We start from the raw sequence: 18,669 nt of genomic DNA, 5'->3' as shown, positions 1-18,669 counted from the left end.
CTCTCAATATCGAATTTAAAAGCACCAACTCGATTGTGAATTTGAATGTGAGATTTATCACACCTCAGTCATGGAAACAGTTCTAATTTGAATATTCACCACCTTAAACATGCCAAATTCAAGTCAATGGTCCGTTGAACCATTTGAAGATGTTAATAACCTTCCTGACATTCCATTTTCGGAGAAAAACTAGAACTGAGTTCCATTCGAATTTGATTTAAGTTTTCGGGTCGGTGACATTTGATCGAATTTTAGACGTTTGAGATTTTTCTTAAATAACCTCCCATTCTAGTTTTGACTACAATCGAATTTATCAGAGTAAAAAAAATTCACATTCACTTTTCATAAATCTACCCTTAAAACTTATTCCATCAATGTGAACTTATGCTAACTTCAGTTAATATTAATACAAGGTACCTACAATACAGTAGTATTACTTAATACTTTGTAACTAGGGTCTGTCTAATGGCATTTTGGAACATTCAAGAACATTTCTCAATAATAGACCACAAATTGTACTGAAGATTTCTTCAAAAAGCTGCTTCTTCAAAAAGATTGATACATGAGTGACATTTCATATTTCGACATATATCCGTGGTAATTTTGTTTCTTCCAGGGTTTTTGGCACAAGTATGGTGGAGGAATATGAAGAAATTGTTGACTCTCAGTACAGCTTAGAGCGTCCAGAACTATATGATGAAGATGAAGGTAATTTTATCAAATCCAATCTCATTTTCATAATAAAAAATATTGCTTCAAAGTTTCAAAAAAGGCTATGTTTATTTTATGTATGTACGCTATCTCTTGTAAGTATTTACATGCCTGGTTGCTACAGTCTCTGAATCCGCTCTATTCCCAAGTAGGGGTAGAAGCTGATCTGAGCACAACTGCTCATCCCACTCTCTTGAGGAAGGGTCACAGGAGCAGAAGTATTTACTCTCCGGAATCTGGGAGCCATGGAGGAGTGGCACCAAATTGAAAAAGCCGTCTCATTGGCACGGCTCCCTAATCCACTGTTTGTGATTTAGAGGAGGACTGGATGTCTAACATAATAGTTGGTTATGTCCCATGTGGCCCCCCTTATAGTCACTGACTAACTCAGAGTTAGAGCGCTTAAAGCTGGAAGTGGTGTTCTGTTCTGTTATGTTAGACATCCAGTTACTCCAGCCTTTATACATTACATTTTTGGCTAATTAATTGTATTAGAAATATTTTTTTATTTTCAACAGCCTGTTTACCCAGTTTTTATGTTTACACTGAACTGTTCCTTTAATACTTGCCAGCTACACTTGAGGGCTAATATATTATTGATTTTTATTGTTTTTGTCAAACAGGTTATTTTTCTTGAACGAATGTGAGTTGGATTTAAAAAAATAAAAATAAAATAAAAAAAGATCAGACCTGAGCCTAAAAAAATTAAAGAAAGTGCTTTTTGCGTTTGTGACGGTCAGTTACACAACCTGTTAAAGGGACAGTTTATTTGGTATTGGTGGCAGGCACAGATTGTTACCCTAGCTTAATCTGCTGTCATAGAAAATGGGTGAATTCACTTTTGGGGAAAAAAATCTGTTATATGCTATAATTATATCTGTTTTTGTTTTTACCCCTTCTTTCATTCTAGTGCCTCATTTTGCAAGCTGCCTGACCTGCCTATGGTTTCTGTTTTTTTATCAGCAGATAGGTTTGACTTCAGAAGTATTCAAACATTTGCACACATTGCTGTGCTTTCAGGCAGCTAGCAAGCAGATGTATGGTACATATGTAATTTTCAATTTTTTTTTATGAAGGAGTAACACATTTCCATGTATTGATGTTCTTGCTCAGTATCTGTCAAAAAACTGGTAATACGAAAAAAAGTCTGTCTATTATCCAGTTGAAAAACATATTGCAAGAGTATTGCCAGAGATCCTTTATCCAGTGACCTGAAAAAGGAAGAAATCAATTTTAGAGATTTGTAATGTTTTTTTTTTTTTTTATTTGTTTTTTTTAAATGGATCTATGGGCGATTCTGAGCTTTCTGGATAACTGATTTCTGGATAAGAGATCCCATACCTAGTTTACCACTTTTACCCACTGTATATTTTTGGTGTTTAAACTTGTTTCGGTATTACTACAGAATTTTCCCATTTAATTTCTTCTGCAGATTATCCAATTGATTATAACACAAGGGATGATAAATCTTCTAAAAATCTTCTTGGTTCTGCTACAAGTAAGTGCAAAGATACCTATTTATAAGAAACTGCAAATAGTTGTTTTTTCTATTTCATGTTCTTAAAGGAAAACTATACCCCCCAAACAATGTAGGTCTCTATAAAAAGATATTGCATAAAACAGCTCATATGTAAAACCCTGCTTCATGTAAATAAACCATTTTCATAATAATATACTTTTCTAGTAGTATGTGCCATTGGGTAATCATAAATAGAAAATTGCCATTTAAAAAAATAAGGGCTGCCCCCTGGGATCGTAGGATTCACTGTGTACACAAACATACCAACAAACCATACATGTAAGGTCACATGAGCCAATTAACAGACAGAGTTGTGTCTTTTGCTTCCACACTTCTTCCTGTTACAGTTAGAGTTGAAGTATTTCTGGTCAGGTGATCTCCGAGACAGCACAGAGACCATCACAAAATGGTGGCTCAAGGCAAGAGATGTAAAAGGGCAATATTTACTTAAATATATATTCCAGTTTGATACGATTCTTTAATATGCCACTTAATATGATATGAACTATCTGTTGCTTAAGTGTTCATTTTGGGGGTATAGTTTTCCTTTAAGCTGCAGAATGTAAGTGCTTTCACAGGGTTTTAAGCACAAATTGTAATGGATTTTTATCTATGTGTCTGTAGATTAAGTAGCCAGTGCTAGAACACTTATACTACATAGATGCATGCAATATATTTATTATAATGCTAGACTCACACAGGATGGCTTGTTTGGCTGTGGTCCCACAAAAACACCAAAAATCATACTCACCGGTTATATATAACAGATCCTTTTTTGCAAGCTTATTTTTATTCCAGCTTTTATTTTAATAGAAAAAGTCCCGACTTTTTTGCAGGAAATCAAACTTTTGCTGGGAAAATCTGCTTTTTTTCGGATTTTTTGCCCGAACGATTTTAGTGAGCTTTTTCTATGATAAATAAGGCCCAATGGGCAATTTGGAGTTGGTTTGACTTTTTTAATAGAAATAATGAGATAAATTCGGACTTTGAGAAATAACCGCCTAAGTGTCTGAGGGCTTGCATCACTGATGTGTATGATGATTACGTTTTCCCAACAATCTGCTGAAAATCTTTGTTTGAAGTGTGCTGCAGTTATGTTTGTTCTGTTAGGGCATGCTTCTATGCTGCTGTGAGCTAAACTGCTCAATGTCATCAAACCTGTTCTTGCTAAATTATTGCTCAATGTACTGTCTTATTTCTGCCTTGGTCTCCTGCTACCAAAGTTAAGAAAGCTTCAGCATTTTATCCAACAGGGACAGAACAATGCATAATCATATACACATAGTATAAGTAAACATAATAAATATATATATATATATATATATATATATATATATATATATATATATATATATATATATATATATATATATATATATATATATATATATAATCAAACAGAATGGAATGCACAACCATTAGTATGCAGAAACCTGGGTGCTAGTCTGAGAAGTATGTAGACAAAATGCAGGGATTGACAGCACTCCAAGGAAATACATCAAGTCAATAATTCAAATGAAAGTGGAGATTTATTGGTGATCAACATTTTACACACACACACACACACACACACACACACTGCCACTTCAGTAATTTCAGTACAGTACACTATATAAAATAAAGTCCACGTTTTTACTTTCAACACTAAGGGGGTTATTTATCAAAATCCGAACTAATCTCATTTTCTGAAATATACTCCGACCAAATTTGAAAAAAAAAACGAACAAAAATTGTATAAAAAAATTGTACAATTTTTTTGGATTTTCTGCCTGAAAAATCATTTTTTTTCCAGATTTTTGCCTGCAAATCACAAAATCTTAGTTTACTGCATGAAACCCAGTGCAGATCACGACTTCTTCCATTGACTTATATACAACCTCGACAGGTCTGAGATGCCGGATTTTCGGTTTCTGACTCTTTCCATCCTTTAGGATCCCGGAAAAATCAAGTTTTTTTTTTTTTCCCACTAAAAATTCTGATTTTAAAGTCCACAAAACTTGAATTTTTTGAGTTTTTGGCATTCGAACTTTAATAAATAATCCCCTAAGCAATGGCACATACTATGCTGATCCTGCATTATTTGTTTTTAAGTATTCATTCAATAAACCAAACCATTCCCACAAGCCTTCACATTTTCATTTGGTCAGAATGTATTTGTTGTACTGATATAAATAATTCATACTTCATGGATCTGAGAAGTATGATAATTGCTTTTGTTTTGATCATGACTAAGTAGCATATGTCTTAGTCCAACCTATTTAATTGAAATATAACATAAATATTTTCATCATTTGGTTAGGATTTAGAGGTTACATTAACATATAAATAGATGGTAAATGACAGACCAACCCCTCCATGGCGATTACATGGAAATGACTGCAGAAAAATAATATTTGTTTGTGTTCCCCTGCATTCTCTTCAGATGCCATTCTTAGCATGGTGAATAATCTTGCTGCTAATATGCTGGGTGCGAACACAGAGGAGAAAAGCTCTGAAGGGAAAGGTAGTTATTTTATAATATTTATGTTTATGTACAACATAAACGGTAATGTGATAAATACAGGACTATGAAATAATATCAAGATGCTCTAGAACTTCAAAGTGATGTTATATAAATATATCAATGTGAAGTTGATTTTCAGTGGAATTAGCTCAGCCTTACTTACAAAAGTTGTTCTTATAAACATTGTGGGTAGGAAAATATAAAAGGCTCAACATATGTCTAGCAATTTCTAGCAATCCAAAAATTAGGTCTTGGAGATTAAAAAAGGGTAGTGATTATTTCTGGTGATTTTGTCCCATAATTATGTGTGTATTAAAGGCAAATTAGTTGTTTACATGCTGTAATACCACTTAAGCCACAAATAGAGACATAAACTCTATATAAACAAAATGCAATCTATTTGCTTTTACATGTATCCAATTCAGAATTCAGGTGTTTAAATTTAAATCAACTTGATCTTTACTGGTCAAGCCTAAACTATGAAGATAATTACTTTTTCTGTTGTATTTTGTAGTTTTTAACCTAAGCTTTCATAGTTAAAAACTGCTTGATTATATTTTCTATTAGTAATCATCCATTTTGTGTATTCATAGCACAATTGGTTATGTTTCATAACCAGACAAATGACTTGCTCTAGATGACAGGTCTGTAATGAAAACAAGAAGAACAGTTGCTGCATAATCCACCCTATAGACATTGCTTGCTCTTTGGGATTGCAACTTGAATGCCTAAAAAAGTCAATTCTTAAGTTTTCATGACCTTAATAATACCAAATCTAGGGCATGATTTGACATGAGCCTTTGCTGCATAGTATTTTACCCCATAATGACTTCATTGTGCTTATTGCTGTGTTATGTAGCTTTATGTGTGTCCACAGACATGTTTGTTTTTACAGCACATTAACAAAACCAGTATTTATAAAATGAACAAGTTTAACAAAAGATTTTGCTTATGCACACTTGCTAGAACAAAATGGAAGCAAGGCAGAAAATGTAACCTCAGAAATTGTGGATAAAGATAAAGCAAAGCCATCTGAAGAAACACCAACTCAGATCACGTAAGTTTAATCATTAAAAGACAAGCAGCATTAAAAAGTGAAAATATTTTGTTTATGTTTAGAGGTTGTTCACCTTCCAAACACTTTTTCAGTTCAGTTGTTTTCCAATTGTTCTCAATAAACAGACTTTTTTTCAATTGCTTTCCATCTTTTATTTTTTATCGTTTTCCCCAAATTTAAGTAAGGATAAGTAAACCTTTAAAATAAGTGAATGTAAAACTGATGAGGGGGCTATGCTAAGCACTTTTGTAATTTAAATTCAATATTTATGTTGTTTTTATTCCAAGATATTAAAGGAACAGCAACACCAAAAAATGAAAGTGTTTTAAAGGATTGACAATGTAATGTACTGTTGCAGTGGTAAAAGTGGTGTGTTTGCTTCAGAAAGACTACTATAGTTTATATAAAAAAAAACTGCTATGTAGCTATGTGGGCAGAAAGAGACTGCTCTGATGTTCTTCTGCTTAGGAAAGATGTGAGAAAGGTTTCTAGTTGTTTTCCTAAGCAGAAGAACATCAGAGCAGCCTCTTTCTTTCTTTCTCCTGACAACTTCCTGGACTATTTGCTGGTTAGACTGGTTAGAAAATGACCAGCAGGTGGTGCTGTTGTAATAAAATCCATTCATATTAACAGTACATATTTCCTTTAATATCTTGGAGGGGGGGAGTAAATAAATAATGATTGTACATTACAAAAGTGCTTAGAATAGCCCCATCATCAAATTTACATTCCCTTATTGTAAAGGTTTACTTACCCTTTAAAGTTTAATTTTCGTAACTTTGTGGTTTTATTCTGGCAGCTCAGTGATCCAGGAGCATCTGAACTGTTACAATTTACTACATTAGTTGATGAAATTAGTTGATACATGTCTCAGCAGTATCTGTGGAATATTCGCAACTACTGTATCAATTCTAACAGCTGCCCTTAATGAAACTTAGGGATTCTGCTCAGCTGGGACAAAGATAAGAAATGTATCAACACAATGTATAAATTTAGTTAAAGAGTCCCTTACCCCCCCCCCCCCGAGCTGATTTAGAAGGTGAAAAATTAAACTTTACACTTCTATAAAAACAGTCACAAATAGAAAATAGAAATTCGAAAAAAGTCTTTATTTCTGGTGAACTATATGAAACCTACTGAACTGAAAAAAGTGCTTGAAGGTGGACAACCCGTTTAAAATTGGTATCTGTTCATTCAACAGTTACAGATAAACTATTTATTCTCAGCAAATGCCCAATTTCAATCTGTAGTCCTATAGAGAGCCATTTAACCCCTGTTAATATTTCTGTGTAAGAAGGAACCCACTGTATTCTATAGAGCCTTTTTGCCCTGTTCAGCTTGAATGGATGCCCCCATGACGTCACAGCAGATTATTTATATAAAGTATAGTGGTGGTTTTAATGCAAACACACCTTTTTACCACTTGAATTTGCTTAGTTACTAAGCTGTCGTGTAATAATTTATTATTGTATATGTATCATTTATGGAGGGCAAGTTGTAGCCGATATATGCAGATTTTGCTATGTTGTCTCTGCATGCATAGGGCATGTCAAGACATTTTTAAACACTTGCATAGGATTTCATCCAGAATTATCAGTGCAGAGTGAGTTGGTATCACAGCTACATGTGGAGCGGGAAGGTGAAATAATTGACTGCATGCATTTTTAAAGAAGATTAAGAGAAGGAGCAGGTTATAAGAATGTATTTTATAACTCTCACTCTTTATTTACTGTGAGCTGTACTAGTGAATATATATACTGTACAATTATGTATTTGCAGTAATCAATCTTTTTAAAAGCGAAGTCCGAAGAACTCGGTTGCAAATTAGAACATCTATTGATTCATTATAGGTTCTGAAGATTGTAACTAAGATTTTAATTACATGTCCAATGTGTTCAATTGTGATTGTGAACGCTCTTTTTCTGAGCATTTTTCTTTATCAAGGTTGTGCAGTCCAGCACCAATTGATACAAATTTCTGGTTTAAGGAGTTAACAAGCAACAGATCTGCTTGATGTTTACAAACAATTGAGTTGTGCCAAGGCTGACAAAAAGGGATTTGTGTTTTGGATATAGTGCAAGACAGTGGTCAGGAGATATGCATGTAGACAATGTGTGTGGGAGACATGAAATGTTTAATAGGGTATTCATTTTGCATTAATCACTGTTTGATTTTGTAGGCTGGAAATGGAAAGTGTAACTGCTCCCACAGCACTTATAATCGAGTTGGAAGCTACAAAAGAGAGCCCCATAGTTCAGTTGGTGCAAGACGAGGAGGAGGAACAGCATGGGCAATCAACAGTTACTCTTTTGGAAAGGGATGATCAGGAGGAAGAAAAGACCTCCTGGTATGAATATGAGACCCAGATATACTGCAGTGAACTTGCAACCATTTGTTGCATCTCCAGCTTCTCCGAATACATTTACAAATGGTGCTCTGCTACTGTCGCTATTCACAGACAGCGAAGCAAAACCTCTGAGAGCAAGAGGAAAGAGGACAGTGATGAACATACTTATCAACCTTTGGCAAGTCAAGCTACAGTTGATGCTTCCTACGGGAAGACTGTTTCTGACCCCTCTGAAAGCAAAATGATTGGAAGCATAGATTTTATTTTGGTGAATACAGGGGACATTTCTTCAAGCAATATTTTAGACAACAATGTTGAATCCATTGTCTTGGAACCAAGTCAAACACAAACGATTTCTCTATCCGTTCTTTTACATATAACATCAAGTGAAATCTCTGCATTACCCACACCTGTTCTAGAGACAACAAAAGCTGAAGTTGGTTCAGAGTCTAAATTAATGTCTTCAGAGGCTTTACAAGTTCAGCTCACTGATGTTAAAACAAGTGAGGATTTTGCCCAAGTTGTGACCTCAACTGCAAGCCTGGAAAACATTAAAATACATGAGACAGTAGAGCAAAATATCAAAGACCATGTGGATAATATAAATATTACAACTACTGAGACCTTTGTTTCTCAGGAAACTTCTACTGTCCCTATTGAAAATGACATGGAGGAGCCACAGAAGCCAGTTGTGACACAAACTATTGACTCCCAAACTACAACTGACAAAAAGGAAGAAGAGACCGTAGACGATTCAGTCGCAGGTGCCCTACAAAGGTCAACAACAGATTTTTATGCAGAACTACAAAATTCTACTGACTTGGGTTACACTAATGGAAATCAAGTTCATGGATCCAACCAAAAAGAATCTGTATTTATGAGACTAAATAACCGCATTAAATCTCTGGAAGTCAATATGTCCCTAAGTAGTCGTTATTTAGAAGAACTTAGTCAAAGGTGAGTTTTATGTCAACACAAATGCATTTGTATTGATTAAAATATACTTAACTGCTGCTTATGTGTAGTTGAAATTTGTATATGTCTTTAAGTATGAAGTAACACATAAGCAAAAACATTAGGTGCAGTTTTGATCATTAAAATTACAGAATTACACTCTGTAATATTTTAAAGAACAATTTCATTAGTGATTATTGACCTAATATTTCTACAATTCAAGTTTCATTTCTAGTTCAAGTTCATGCTACATAGTGGCAGCTCTCTAAGCCAGAGTTGGCACTTTTCAATATTTGATACATTTCTCTTAATGAAATGGAAGAAAATAGTTATTTGTGAAATTAGGATGAGCAGCCTTTTTAAAGACTAGCAATCAAACTTGTACATAGGAAAAGCTCAAAGTATATTGTTAGAAAACAATATACATTAAAAAATTATTACATATATAGATGTGGAAAAGCCCCTTAAATACATGCTGGACTGGGAGAAAGATTTGGGGCGTTCTATATCTCAACAAGAATGGTCGCTAATATGGAATACTGTTTCCCGGATATCCCCTAACACTGCCATTAGAGAATCTACATATAAAGTGCTGATGCGTTGGCACCTCACACCAGCTAGGAAACATCGCTTTGATTCTTCCACTCCCGATTCTTGCTTCAGGGGTTGTACAGCAGTTGGTGATTATCTACATATCTGGTGGACTTGTCCAGTGGCAAAACAATATTGGGCAGAGGTTTATAGCTTACTTGAGCGAGTATTTCAAACGCATATAGTCCCTGAAGCCACTACGGCTCTTTTAGCCTGCCCATCCAAAGCCCTTACGAAACTCCAGAATACCTTGATGAGTCAAATCTTAGCTGCTGCACGAACCAATTTAGCGAAACACTGGCTACAACACACTATTGATATTCATGCTGTCACTGCAAAAATTACTCAAACACAGAATATGTTATATTTAACAGCTTTATTAGAAGACAGGGTAGAGAGACATATGCAAATTTGGGCCCCATGGAATGTGTTTCTACAACCTTGAGCAAAACAATGCGTTTAATGTATTTTATACTACTTGGAGTTGTACTTTTGTGAACTAATTGCAATGTTCTGTACTGGAAAAGATATTTGTTATTCTCTGTCAATATATCTATTTTTGAAAAATAAAAGAGATTAAAAAAAAAAATTATTACATAAAAATTAGCACTTGCAGAAAAGGAGAAGAGATTGATGAGGCCTCTTTAAAGGGACAGCAAACCCCAGGAAAATAATGTTCAGCATACGCCCTACTGATTCAACTATTATTTTAATTAAGAAATATATGCAGTTCTTGCATTAAACAGGCAAAATCTTTAGGGACCCGCACTCCAATGTTTCGTGAAAAAAAGGATTTTTATTTCAACTTCAACTTGAGGATGCACAAGTTGAAATAAAAATCCTTTTTTTCACGAAACATTGGAGTGCGGGTCCCTATCCAATTACTGTATGCTAATGCTTTGACCTTGCACCCACAGTAACCTCAAGACTGGATCAGAGTGCGTGCGTTTGTGTATGTGTATATATATATATATATATATATATATATATATATATATATATATATATATATATATATATATATATATATATATATATATTATATAAGATCAGCATCAGATTTATTTCACAAAATATCGCATCTTATCCCTATTCACTAAATTACAGCGAGTGCTGATATTCTGTTGTTATATTATTTCATATTGGATGCAGGCACTGTGGGACTCTGTGGGACTCTCTCTCCATTTGGCATAGTTATTTAGCTACTGCTAGAGTCACCACTACAAACCCTTGAAACATAAAGAAGGTAGCAGATATTGACTATTTTATGAATGTGTTTCTCAAATAGTTGTTTGCTTAACTGAAATAGCTCTGCGTCTGCTTTTTCTTCTTTTCTTTTTTTTTTACAACTTAAGATACCGAAAACAGATGGAAGAAATGCAGAGAGCCTTTAACAAGACAATATTAAAACTTCAAAACACTTCAAAAATAGCAGAAGAGCAGGTAATATTGTGTTTGATAAACTGTATTCTGTCTTCTTATAGAAGCAGCTTCCAAACTGTATAAAATGGAATAAATGGATATTTGTCTATTTCCGTTTTTATTCATTGTTTTTTTTTTTGAGTTAAAGGAATTGTTCAGTATACAAATAAAAACACTATAAAATGTTTCTAAAATAGTTAGTTATCCAAAAATGTAATGTATAAAGGCTGGAGTAACTGGATATAACAAAATAGCCAGAGCACTACTTCCTGTTTTGCAGCTACCTTGGTTTCCACTGATTGGTTACCAGGCAGTACCAATCAGTGACTTGAGGGGGCACACAGGTCATAACTGTTTACTTTTGAATCTGAGGTTAATGTTAAGGATCAATTGCAAACTTACTGAAAAGTTATGTCCCATTTCCCCCCCCCCTCTTCAAGTCGCTGACTAACTCAGAGTTAGAGAGCTGAAAAGCAAGAAGTAGTGTTATGTTAGACATCCAGTCACTCCAGCATTTATAAATTACATTTTGGCTAACATTTTTTATTTTGCACAGCCTTTCTATTTACCCAGTTTTTATTTTTACACTGCACTGTTCCTTTAAGAAAAGGCAGCCATTGTTTATCATGTTTCACACACCTGTTGCTGTGATAAATAAAGGACAGATTTCTGCAGGATTCCCAGACATTAAAATGTTGGAGTCAACCCAACTGTCATAAGCAAAAAACACAAATAGCAACACCTGAACCACGAGGTGCTAATTCCACCAGTGCTATCACGTATACACGCCTCCGGACTTCAGCGTTTGGGAATACAAATGTACAATAGTTCATACGGAGCACTTGGTGTGTTAGTTAAAATCTTCATTTATTAAAAATAGTTAAAAGCATGAACATAGCTCATATGAATGTGATAAATATCCCAAGCCTAAGCTGAGAATTTTACGATGTGTTACTGCAGGCCATCTTAATTCTAGGCAACATTTTCACTATACAGTAATAACATTTTTCAGTGATATTAAAGTTCTTTGTAGTTTGTGTCATTTCGTTTCAAGCAGGTACTGGGGGTTATTCATTTGCACCTGTTAAATTTGTACCTGATGAGTATCCCTTAGCGATCACTACAAATAAAAGAAACTAGTATTTTTCCGAGAAAATGCCCCTTTTACCAGGTGGGGGGGTTGGGCAGCTATGTTGGGACATACACCAAATTAGCAAGTGGTTCAGCTAGCTCATTTTTCACATGCGTATGATATAGGATCAGGGCACTGATCCTACGTTACACTCCTGAACATAATGAGCAAACTGGGCTTTTCCTTGCAAAAATCTTCTGTTTTCTCTGTCCAGTGGGTGGACTTGCCTGCAAAGACTGTGAGGTTCTTCTGGTAAGACACAAAGCATCGGGTTGTGAAGATAACAATGTTTTCTGTCTGTCAGCCCTGCCATAAGACTGCATGGCTCTTTCCACAGCATGGAGGCAACTTGCCATCAGATGTTCTTGAACTAGGAATGAAAAAAATAAATACATTTTTTTTTTTTTCCCTTGGGTACTGTTAGTTTAGAACTGGCTATTTGAAATTGTTTGCACTGTTGATCATCTAAATTTTTTACAGATTTAATCATAGCAGGAGTGCTATCACCATTTGGTGTAAGTTTGTTTTAAAACAGTCCCCTTACAATGGTAGATGTATTTAAGATGCACATTATAATTACAGGCTGTAAATTAGTAAATGGGGAACCATCTCTGATGTAATTTCTTATACTGTATACTGTCAGTATTTATAGCTGTTCTGAAACCTTGCTAAGAATGATTAACTGAATATGTAAACGTTGTGACTATTTTAAAGGATCAGAGACAGTCAGATGCTATTCAGTTGTTGCAAGCACAGCTGCTTAATATGAGCCAACTGGTGTCTAATCTGTCAGCAAGTATCGTTGAGCTAAAAACAGAGGTGAGTTTTTTTTTCTATACAAACTAATTTAAGACATCGTCCGCACAAATGCGTCCTCCACAAATGCGTTTTCAAAAACTAAATTGGCAGGAATAAGTGTACAAGTCACTAAATTGTAGTGGATTTGAAATTATTGTATTTCATATGTAGCATATTTTTTTACATGTATGCATGGGTGTATAATACACATACATATGTAATATAATAATAATATGAAGATATGTTTGGAAGTTCCTCTAATGATATTTTTTTGGCTTCAATCAAAGCACATGGTGGGACATTCACTAAGAATCGTAGTTGCGCTGGCGTCCGCTTCGCGTGCTTTGCCTCACTTCACCAGGCGTATTTTCGCCAGCGCTCTGCAAATTCACTAAAATCCGAAGTTGCGCTCAGGGGTAGCGTAAGGTTGCGAAGTTGTGCTAGCGTTAATTCGCCAAGCAAAGCGAAGTTACGCTAGCGATGGTTAATTTGCATACGGCGCCAAATTCAATTTCCAATGGAGGTATATGTAGCAGAACTACACAAGCCTGGGAAACCTTCAAAACAGCAAATACATTTTTTTTGCCCTACACATGTGCCCACTGTATAGTTAAGTTGCCATGAGTTAGGAAATCTAGGGGGGAAGGAGGGAAGCCCCAAAAAAAATTTCGATCGTTTTCCGCCTATCACCCATAATAAAGAAAAAACGCCAGTGTTTTTTGGGACCTAGAAAAAATTTTAACTTTTTTTGAAGCAATCCCTATCTACTCTATTGCGCTTCGCCTGGTCTGAGGTGGCGAAGGAAGTCTAGCGTAAAAGGTAGCGTTCAGAACAATGCGCGTGTTAGTGAATTTGCGTAGTTACGTCCATTGCGCAAATTCGCCAGGCGTAAGGGTGCGAAGTAACACTAGCGAAGTTACGCCAGCGTCCGTTTGCGAAGTGAATTTGCGAAGTAACAAAAATGCCCAACGCTAGCGAATTCACGCTAGCGTTTGGCGCTTAGTGAATTTGCCCCATGGTGCGAGTCAGACAGATTGTACTTGATCTAATTGAATCCTCATTCTGCAATGCAATACTGACAAGCTGCTTAGTTGCATTGTTTGCATTAGAAAAAGAATTATTAGAAAAAAACTGTTAAGAAATTATAAAAATCTGTTTGTTGCTCATCTATTGCGATTTGAGTTTAAGATCAACAAACTTTTCCCCCTTCAACTTTCAGTTTAAATCCGTAAACAGTGATCTATAATATCCCTTAAAACATGTACCGTAATTCCAGTTAATATGGTGGGGGTGGCTTTTATAAAGTAATAAATCAAAATATAAATCTGCAAGTGTATGTCTAGCAAATATCACAGCATTAGGTTTGTACGTTTTGTAGTTATTATTTCTCTCTGGAAAAGAAATAGTGACAAAATATGTTGCCCTGTCTCAATGTATTTCCCACGTATGACACACTGCCACCTCTACGAGGTCACATCTATGAGGAAAGGGTGTAATTGTGTCAATTTCAGCTATTCAGAGGGGTGAGGTACCTATATTGGCAATGGAAAGGTTATTGGTTCCATGTTCTATGTAATTTCAGAGCAAGAGAGAGGCTGTATTTGGTACCATAAATGACAATGTAAAATTCAAACATTTAATTATTTTTCTTTCTTTGCAGGTGTCTGACCGTCAGAGTTATTTGGTTATTTCCCTAGTCTTGTGCGTTATCTTGGGTGTTATAATTTGCTTCCACGGATGTAGAAGTTCTTCTCATTTCAGTGAAGATGACCTCTCTAACATACCAAAAAGCAATAACTATCCCAGCCCAAAACGGTATGGTCTTTTTTTTTTTTTTTTTACATTTCAAATCAGCTTTGTCAATTTTAATGAATCTGTTTTTTTAAACTGCTATTGCAAATGTGCAGCAGGACATTCGATTATTGTCTGCCTTTGCAGTGTTTATTGTTAATATAGGTACACAAAATAATAACAATATTGTTATTGATCAATATAAATTAATATTTTCTTTTTTAAATATTTATGAGAAAATGCATATTACTATTTTAAATAAACAACAATTTCTTATGTAACCTTAATGTAATACATATGCTAATAAAAAGCATGAAATAGGAGGGTGGTTTAGACAAGCTGTTTGTTGACAGTGGCTTGAGATCTACTGATCACCAGCTAAAGGTCTACTGGTAGATCCCATGCTACATTTTGGGCACCCCTGCCTTAGACACACAATGCAATACAACCATACCCATATCTTGTTCCAGTGTAAAGCGATGGATTCTGGGACTTGAAGTCTCTTTGCTTCCTGCGGATCTGTGCACCACCCACTAAGGAAAGTCCCAGAATCCATCACTTCACTTTGGAACAAGATAAAGGTGTGGTTGCTTTATGTGTTAGCCTAGTGCCACACATATGCGCTGAAATCGGCATGCTAAAATACCTGTCTGAAAATCAGCGGGTAGTAGTCTTCTGTTCATAACTGGAACCGTTGTGTTGGCTCCAGAGCTGACACACTCAAAGTCTTGCGTCTTGTATCCCAGACAGAACAATGGTTCCAGATGCCAACAGGTAAAGAGGCTACTGCCCATATGAGGCAGCCCCTAGTGGCACTAGCCTAAAACTTACAGGGGTGAGAAACTGCTGTCTGTCAAAAGAGATCTATATCATGGATAACAGAATGAGCTGTGAAAAATGTAAAAAATAATATATATATTATAGTTTTTTTTTACATAAGCCAAACTGAATGAGTTTATGTCAAAAAGAGGATATATTTCCTCTTCAAGTGTTTATTTATTTATTTATTTTTTTAACCATAGTCATTCCTTGTTTGCCATATCATATATAATTATTGGATTTGAGCTTGATATTTGATATATATTACTAAATAAAACAGAAGTAAAGCAACCTATACATAAAAATTGATTTGTGCCATTTAGTAATCTATACCATAGGTAAAGTCGAAACACAATACGCACAATTGTATATAATTTTATGTTTGTGCAAATGTGATTGTATATTCTCATACGTAAAAAAAAAAACAGTTTAGAAAAAAAAAATTTTTAGTTGTCACTTTTACATTCTGCAATATGTGTTTTGAATATAGAAAAAAATCATAACGAATAATGTCTGGTTTATTTTTTAATAAAGGTGTTTCTCCTCCTATGATGATATGAATCTTAAACGAAGGACCACGTTTCCTTTAATCCGCTCTCAGTCATTTCAGCTCTCCAGCAAAGAAGGTAATTCCTGTGGTGTTATCTAGAATTGCTTTGTGCTTCTTAGTGTTTTAATTTGTAATATATATATAATAATATAAACATATAAAATAATTTTGAATAGTACGTTAAGCATGTTTATGCAGCGTTATATTTGCTACTTCATAGCTGACCTTCACAAAACGAAAGGTTAACTGAAATCCCCTGATAATATATTGACTACTAGCCTCGACTGCGCTACCTACGTACCTCTTCTGACGCCATCCCCTGCTCGGACCCTTGTTCCCTTAACCTGCAGCAGTTCAGTGTCCTTAACCTGCAGCACTTCTGACTAGTTAGTGTCCTTGGCTCTTTCGCATATGCGCACTTACATTGCTTCCGGTCTTCCACGCAAGCGCACTCGCACATCCTCGGTGCGAGCGGTGGGGAGGTGACGTAGGCAACCCGGCGACTTTGACCGGTACTGCTAGGCTTCATGTGGATGATAACCTATAATAGCAAAATGGAAAGTTGTGCCCACCATAAAACTTTTTTTTTTTTTTTGTTTTTTTTTTTAATATAAGGTGGGGGCGCCACATACTGTGAGATTACAGAAAGTGATCCTCTTGCACTACAAATAATTACAAAGAAAAAATTACTAATTTGCCATGTGACTATTTTAGTAGGGTTGATATCGCAGTGCTCTATATGTCATCCCAAATATTTCAACATTGTTCTTTTAAAATTGTTATGTCATCTCTATACCTCTGATCCATTTCTTATTCTCTTTCTCTCCCCTATTCACACCCTCAATACTGTATTCCTACTCCTTCTCAGATTTCTAGTCTCTTTCCTTCCTGTTTTTCCTGAAGACCTTCTGGTCTACACAGATATCCCACTCTTTCTACTTCGCTCCACACAAATCCTCTTCTATCATTTGCATCCAAGTGTATTGCTCTGTGCCACAGTGCAAATTGTTGCAGTATCAACTATTCCAGCTGCTGTAGTAGACCCATAAAACTGCAGCTTTGACCCAGGCCTACCAAGTACAGCAATCGTTCATGCCAAGCCCACCTGAAGCTTTTTCTGTAAACTTCAACGGCAAGGATATGAACTCTCTTTATTTTAGTCAAAAATAAAGAATTTAGAATTTTGAGTTCATATGTATCCAGTAGACATGTGTTTTGATTCTTCCTTATATTATTATTAGCAAGCTTGTTCTTTTAACTTAAATATTAATCTGATTACTAAAAATACATTGTACTTGCTTTTAGTGGATCCGGACGACTTGTACATTGTTGAACCATTGAAATTTTCGCCTGAGAAAAAGGTATATATATATATATATATATATAGATATATATTGTATATATAAAAAGTATAAGTTTATTGACTGTTTTGTTTAGGCATTTGGTAGTGGTAGTGGTTTATAGGGTGATTCTGAAATCCCTCTTTAAAATCTGTTTAAAATAGTTCTTTAAAATAATTGTGTTGATTGAATTTTATGACTTTTTGTGTTATCTAGCTTTAAATGTGCCCCACTTTACAGCATATTCGGTAAGCTTGCCCGTTTCAGGTAATGGCAAGTTGCTTTAGAAGGATGGCTCTTGGCAATTCCAGACATTCAGCTGCATGAGAATTTAGTAGCTGAACAGGCAGGTGACAAAACCCTTAGAAAGGCCTCCCATTCATCCCAGAGCAGTCTCCTAAACCCACACAGTGCACATACAGGCCTGGTGATTGTCGCTCAAAAATGCTGACTACATTGCCTGAGCCATGAGTGCATCATGTTGGTCCAGGGGGTTGTCATCAAGATGAATGTCAAGTGATTCCAGAGTGTTGTCACCCACAAGTAGAGCCATTAAAAGTTTTGTCAAATAAAAGACCCGGAATCATTGCATGTGCTATTACCCTTAGCAATGAAACAGCCAATGAATGAATCCGCATGAGCAGTTGCTGCTTGGAGCTAGCCTTTTCCTCTTTAAGCTTTGGACATATATATATATTTATTTGCAGTGAAAACTCCTGATGAGCACAGTCCCTTTTAGCACCCTCCAGGTTGAAAAACGAGTTGGCATTAGCAACACCCTGGAACTCAAATCATAAAACATAAATATTATTGCTTCATTATTATTCTTGATTTATATAGTGGTTATGTTTCCATTAATATCAATGACAGGCAGAACATAATGGTATTGAGCATTTGTGCTATTACCCAGTGGGCTGTTCAGCAGGAATCAATGTGTAAGATCACTTAGAAAATATATTACAAATGTGTAACTTTGACCCTTCTTTTTGTCAGTGTTTGAGTTGATTTTGACAGCTCAAACCGTTATAATGCTGAAATGAACAGTTCAGTGTAAAAATAAAAACTGTGTAAATAGATAGACTGTGCAAAATAAAAAAATTCTAATATAGTTAGTTAGGCAAAAATGTAATGTGTA

General features: G+C 35.3%; 1 protein-coding gene across 5 annotated transcripts in view; it reads left to right on the top strand.

Annotated features, from left to right (window-relative positions):
- suco.S (SUN domain containing ossification factor S homeolog) overlaps positions 1–18,669 on the top strand; it is a 62,788-nt gene that overhangs the window by 40,703 nt on the left and 3,416 nt on the right. For all 5 annotated transcript variants that reach the window (XM_018261051.2, XM_018261049.2, XM_018261047.2 and 2 more), the window contains 10 exons: positions 617–708; positions 2,144–2,209; positions 4,653–4,733; positions 5,700–5,790; positions 7,970–9,094; positions 11,038–11,125; positions 12,951–13,055; positions 14,695–14,849; positions 16,179–16,270; positions 17,500–17,555. In XM_018261051.2, coding sequence (XP_018116540.1) covers positions 617–708; positions 2,144–2,209; positions 4,653–4,733; positions 5,700–5,790; positions 7,970–9,094; positions 11,038–11,125; positions 12,951–13,055; positions 14,695–14,849; positions 16,179–16,270; positions 17,500–17,555 — 1,951 coding nt within the window. The remainder of the gene's footprint in view (positions 1–616; positions 709–2,143; positions 2,210–4,652; positions 4,734–5,699; positions 5,791–7,969; positions 9,095–11,037; positions 11,126–12,950; positions 13,056–14,694; positions 14,850–16,178; positions 16,271–17,499; positions 17,556–18,669) is intronic.

Source organism: Xenopus laevis, chromosome 4S (genome assembly GCF_017654675.1).
Source record: "Xenopus laevis strain J_2021 chromosome 4S, Xenopus_laevis_v10.1, whole genome shotgun sequence".
NCBI classification, from domain to species: Eukaryota; Metazoa; Chordata; class Amphibia; order Anura; family Pipidae; genus Xenopus; species Xenopus laevis.
This window is presented reverse-complemented; position numbering and strand designations above follow the sequence as displayed.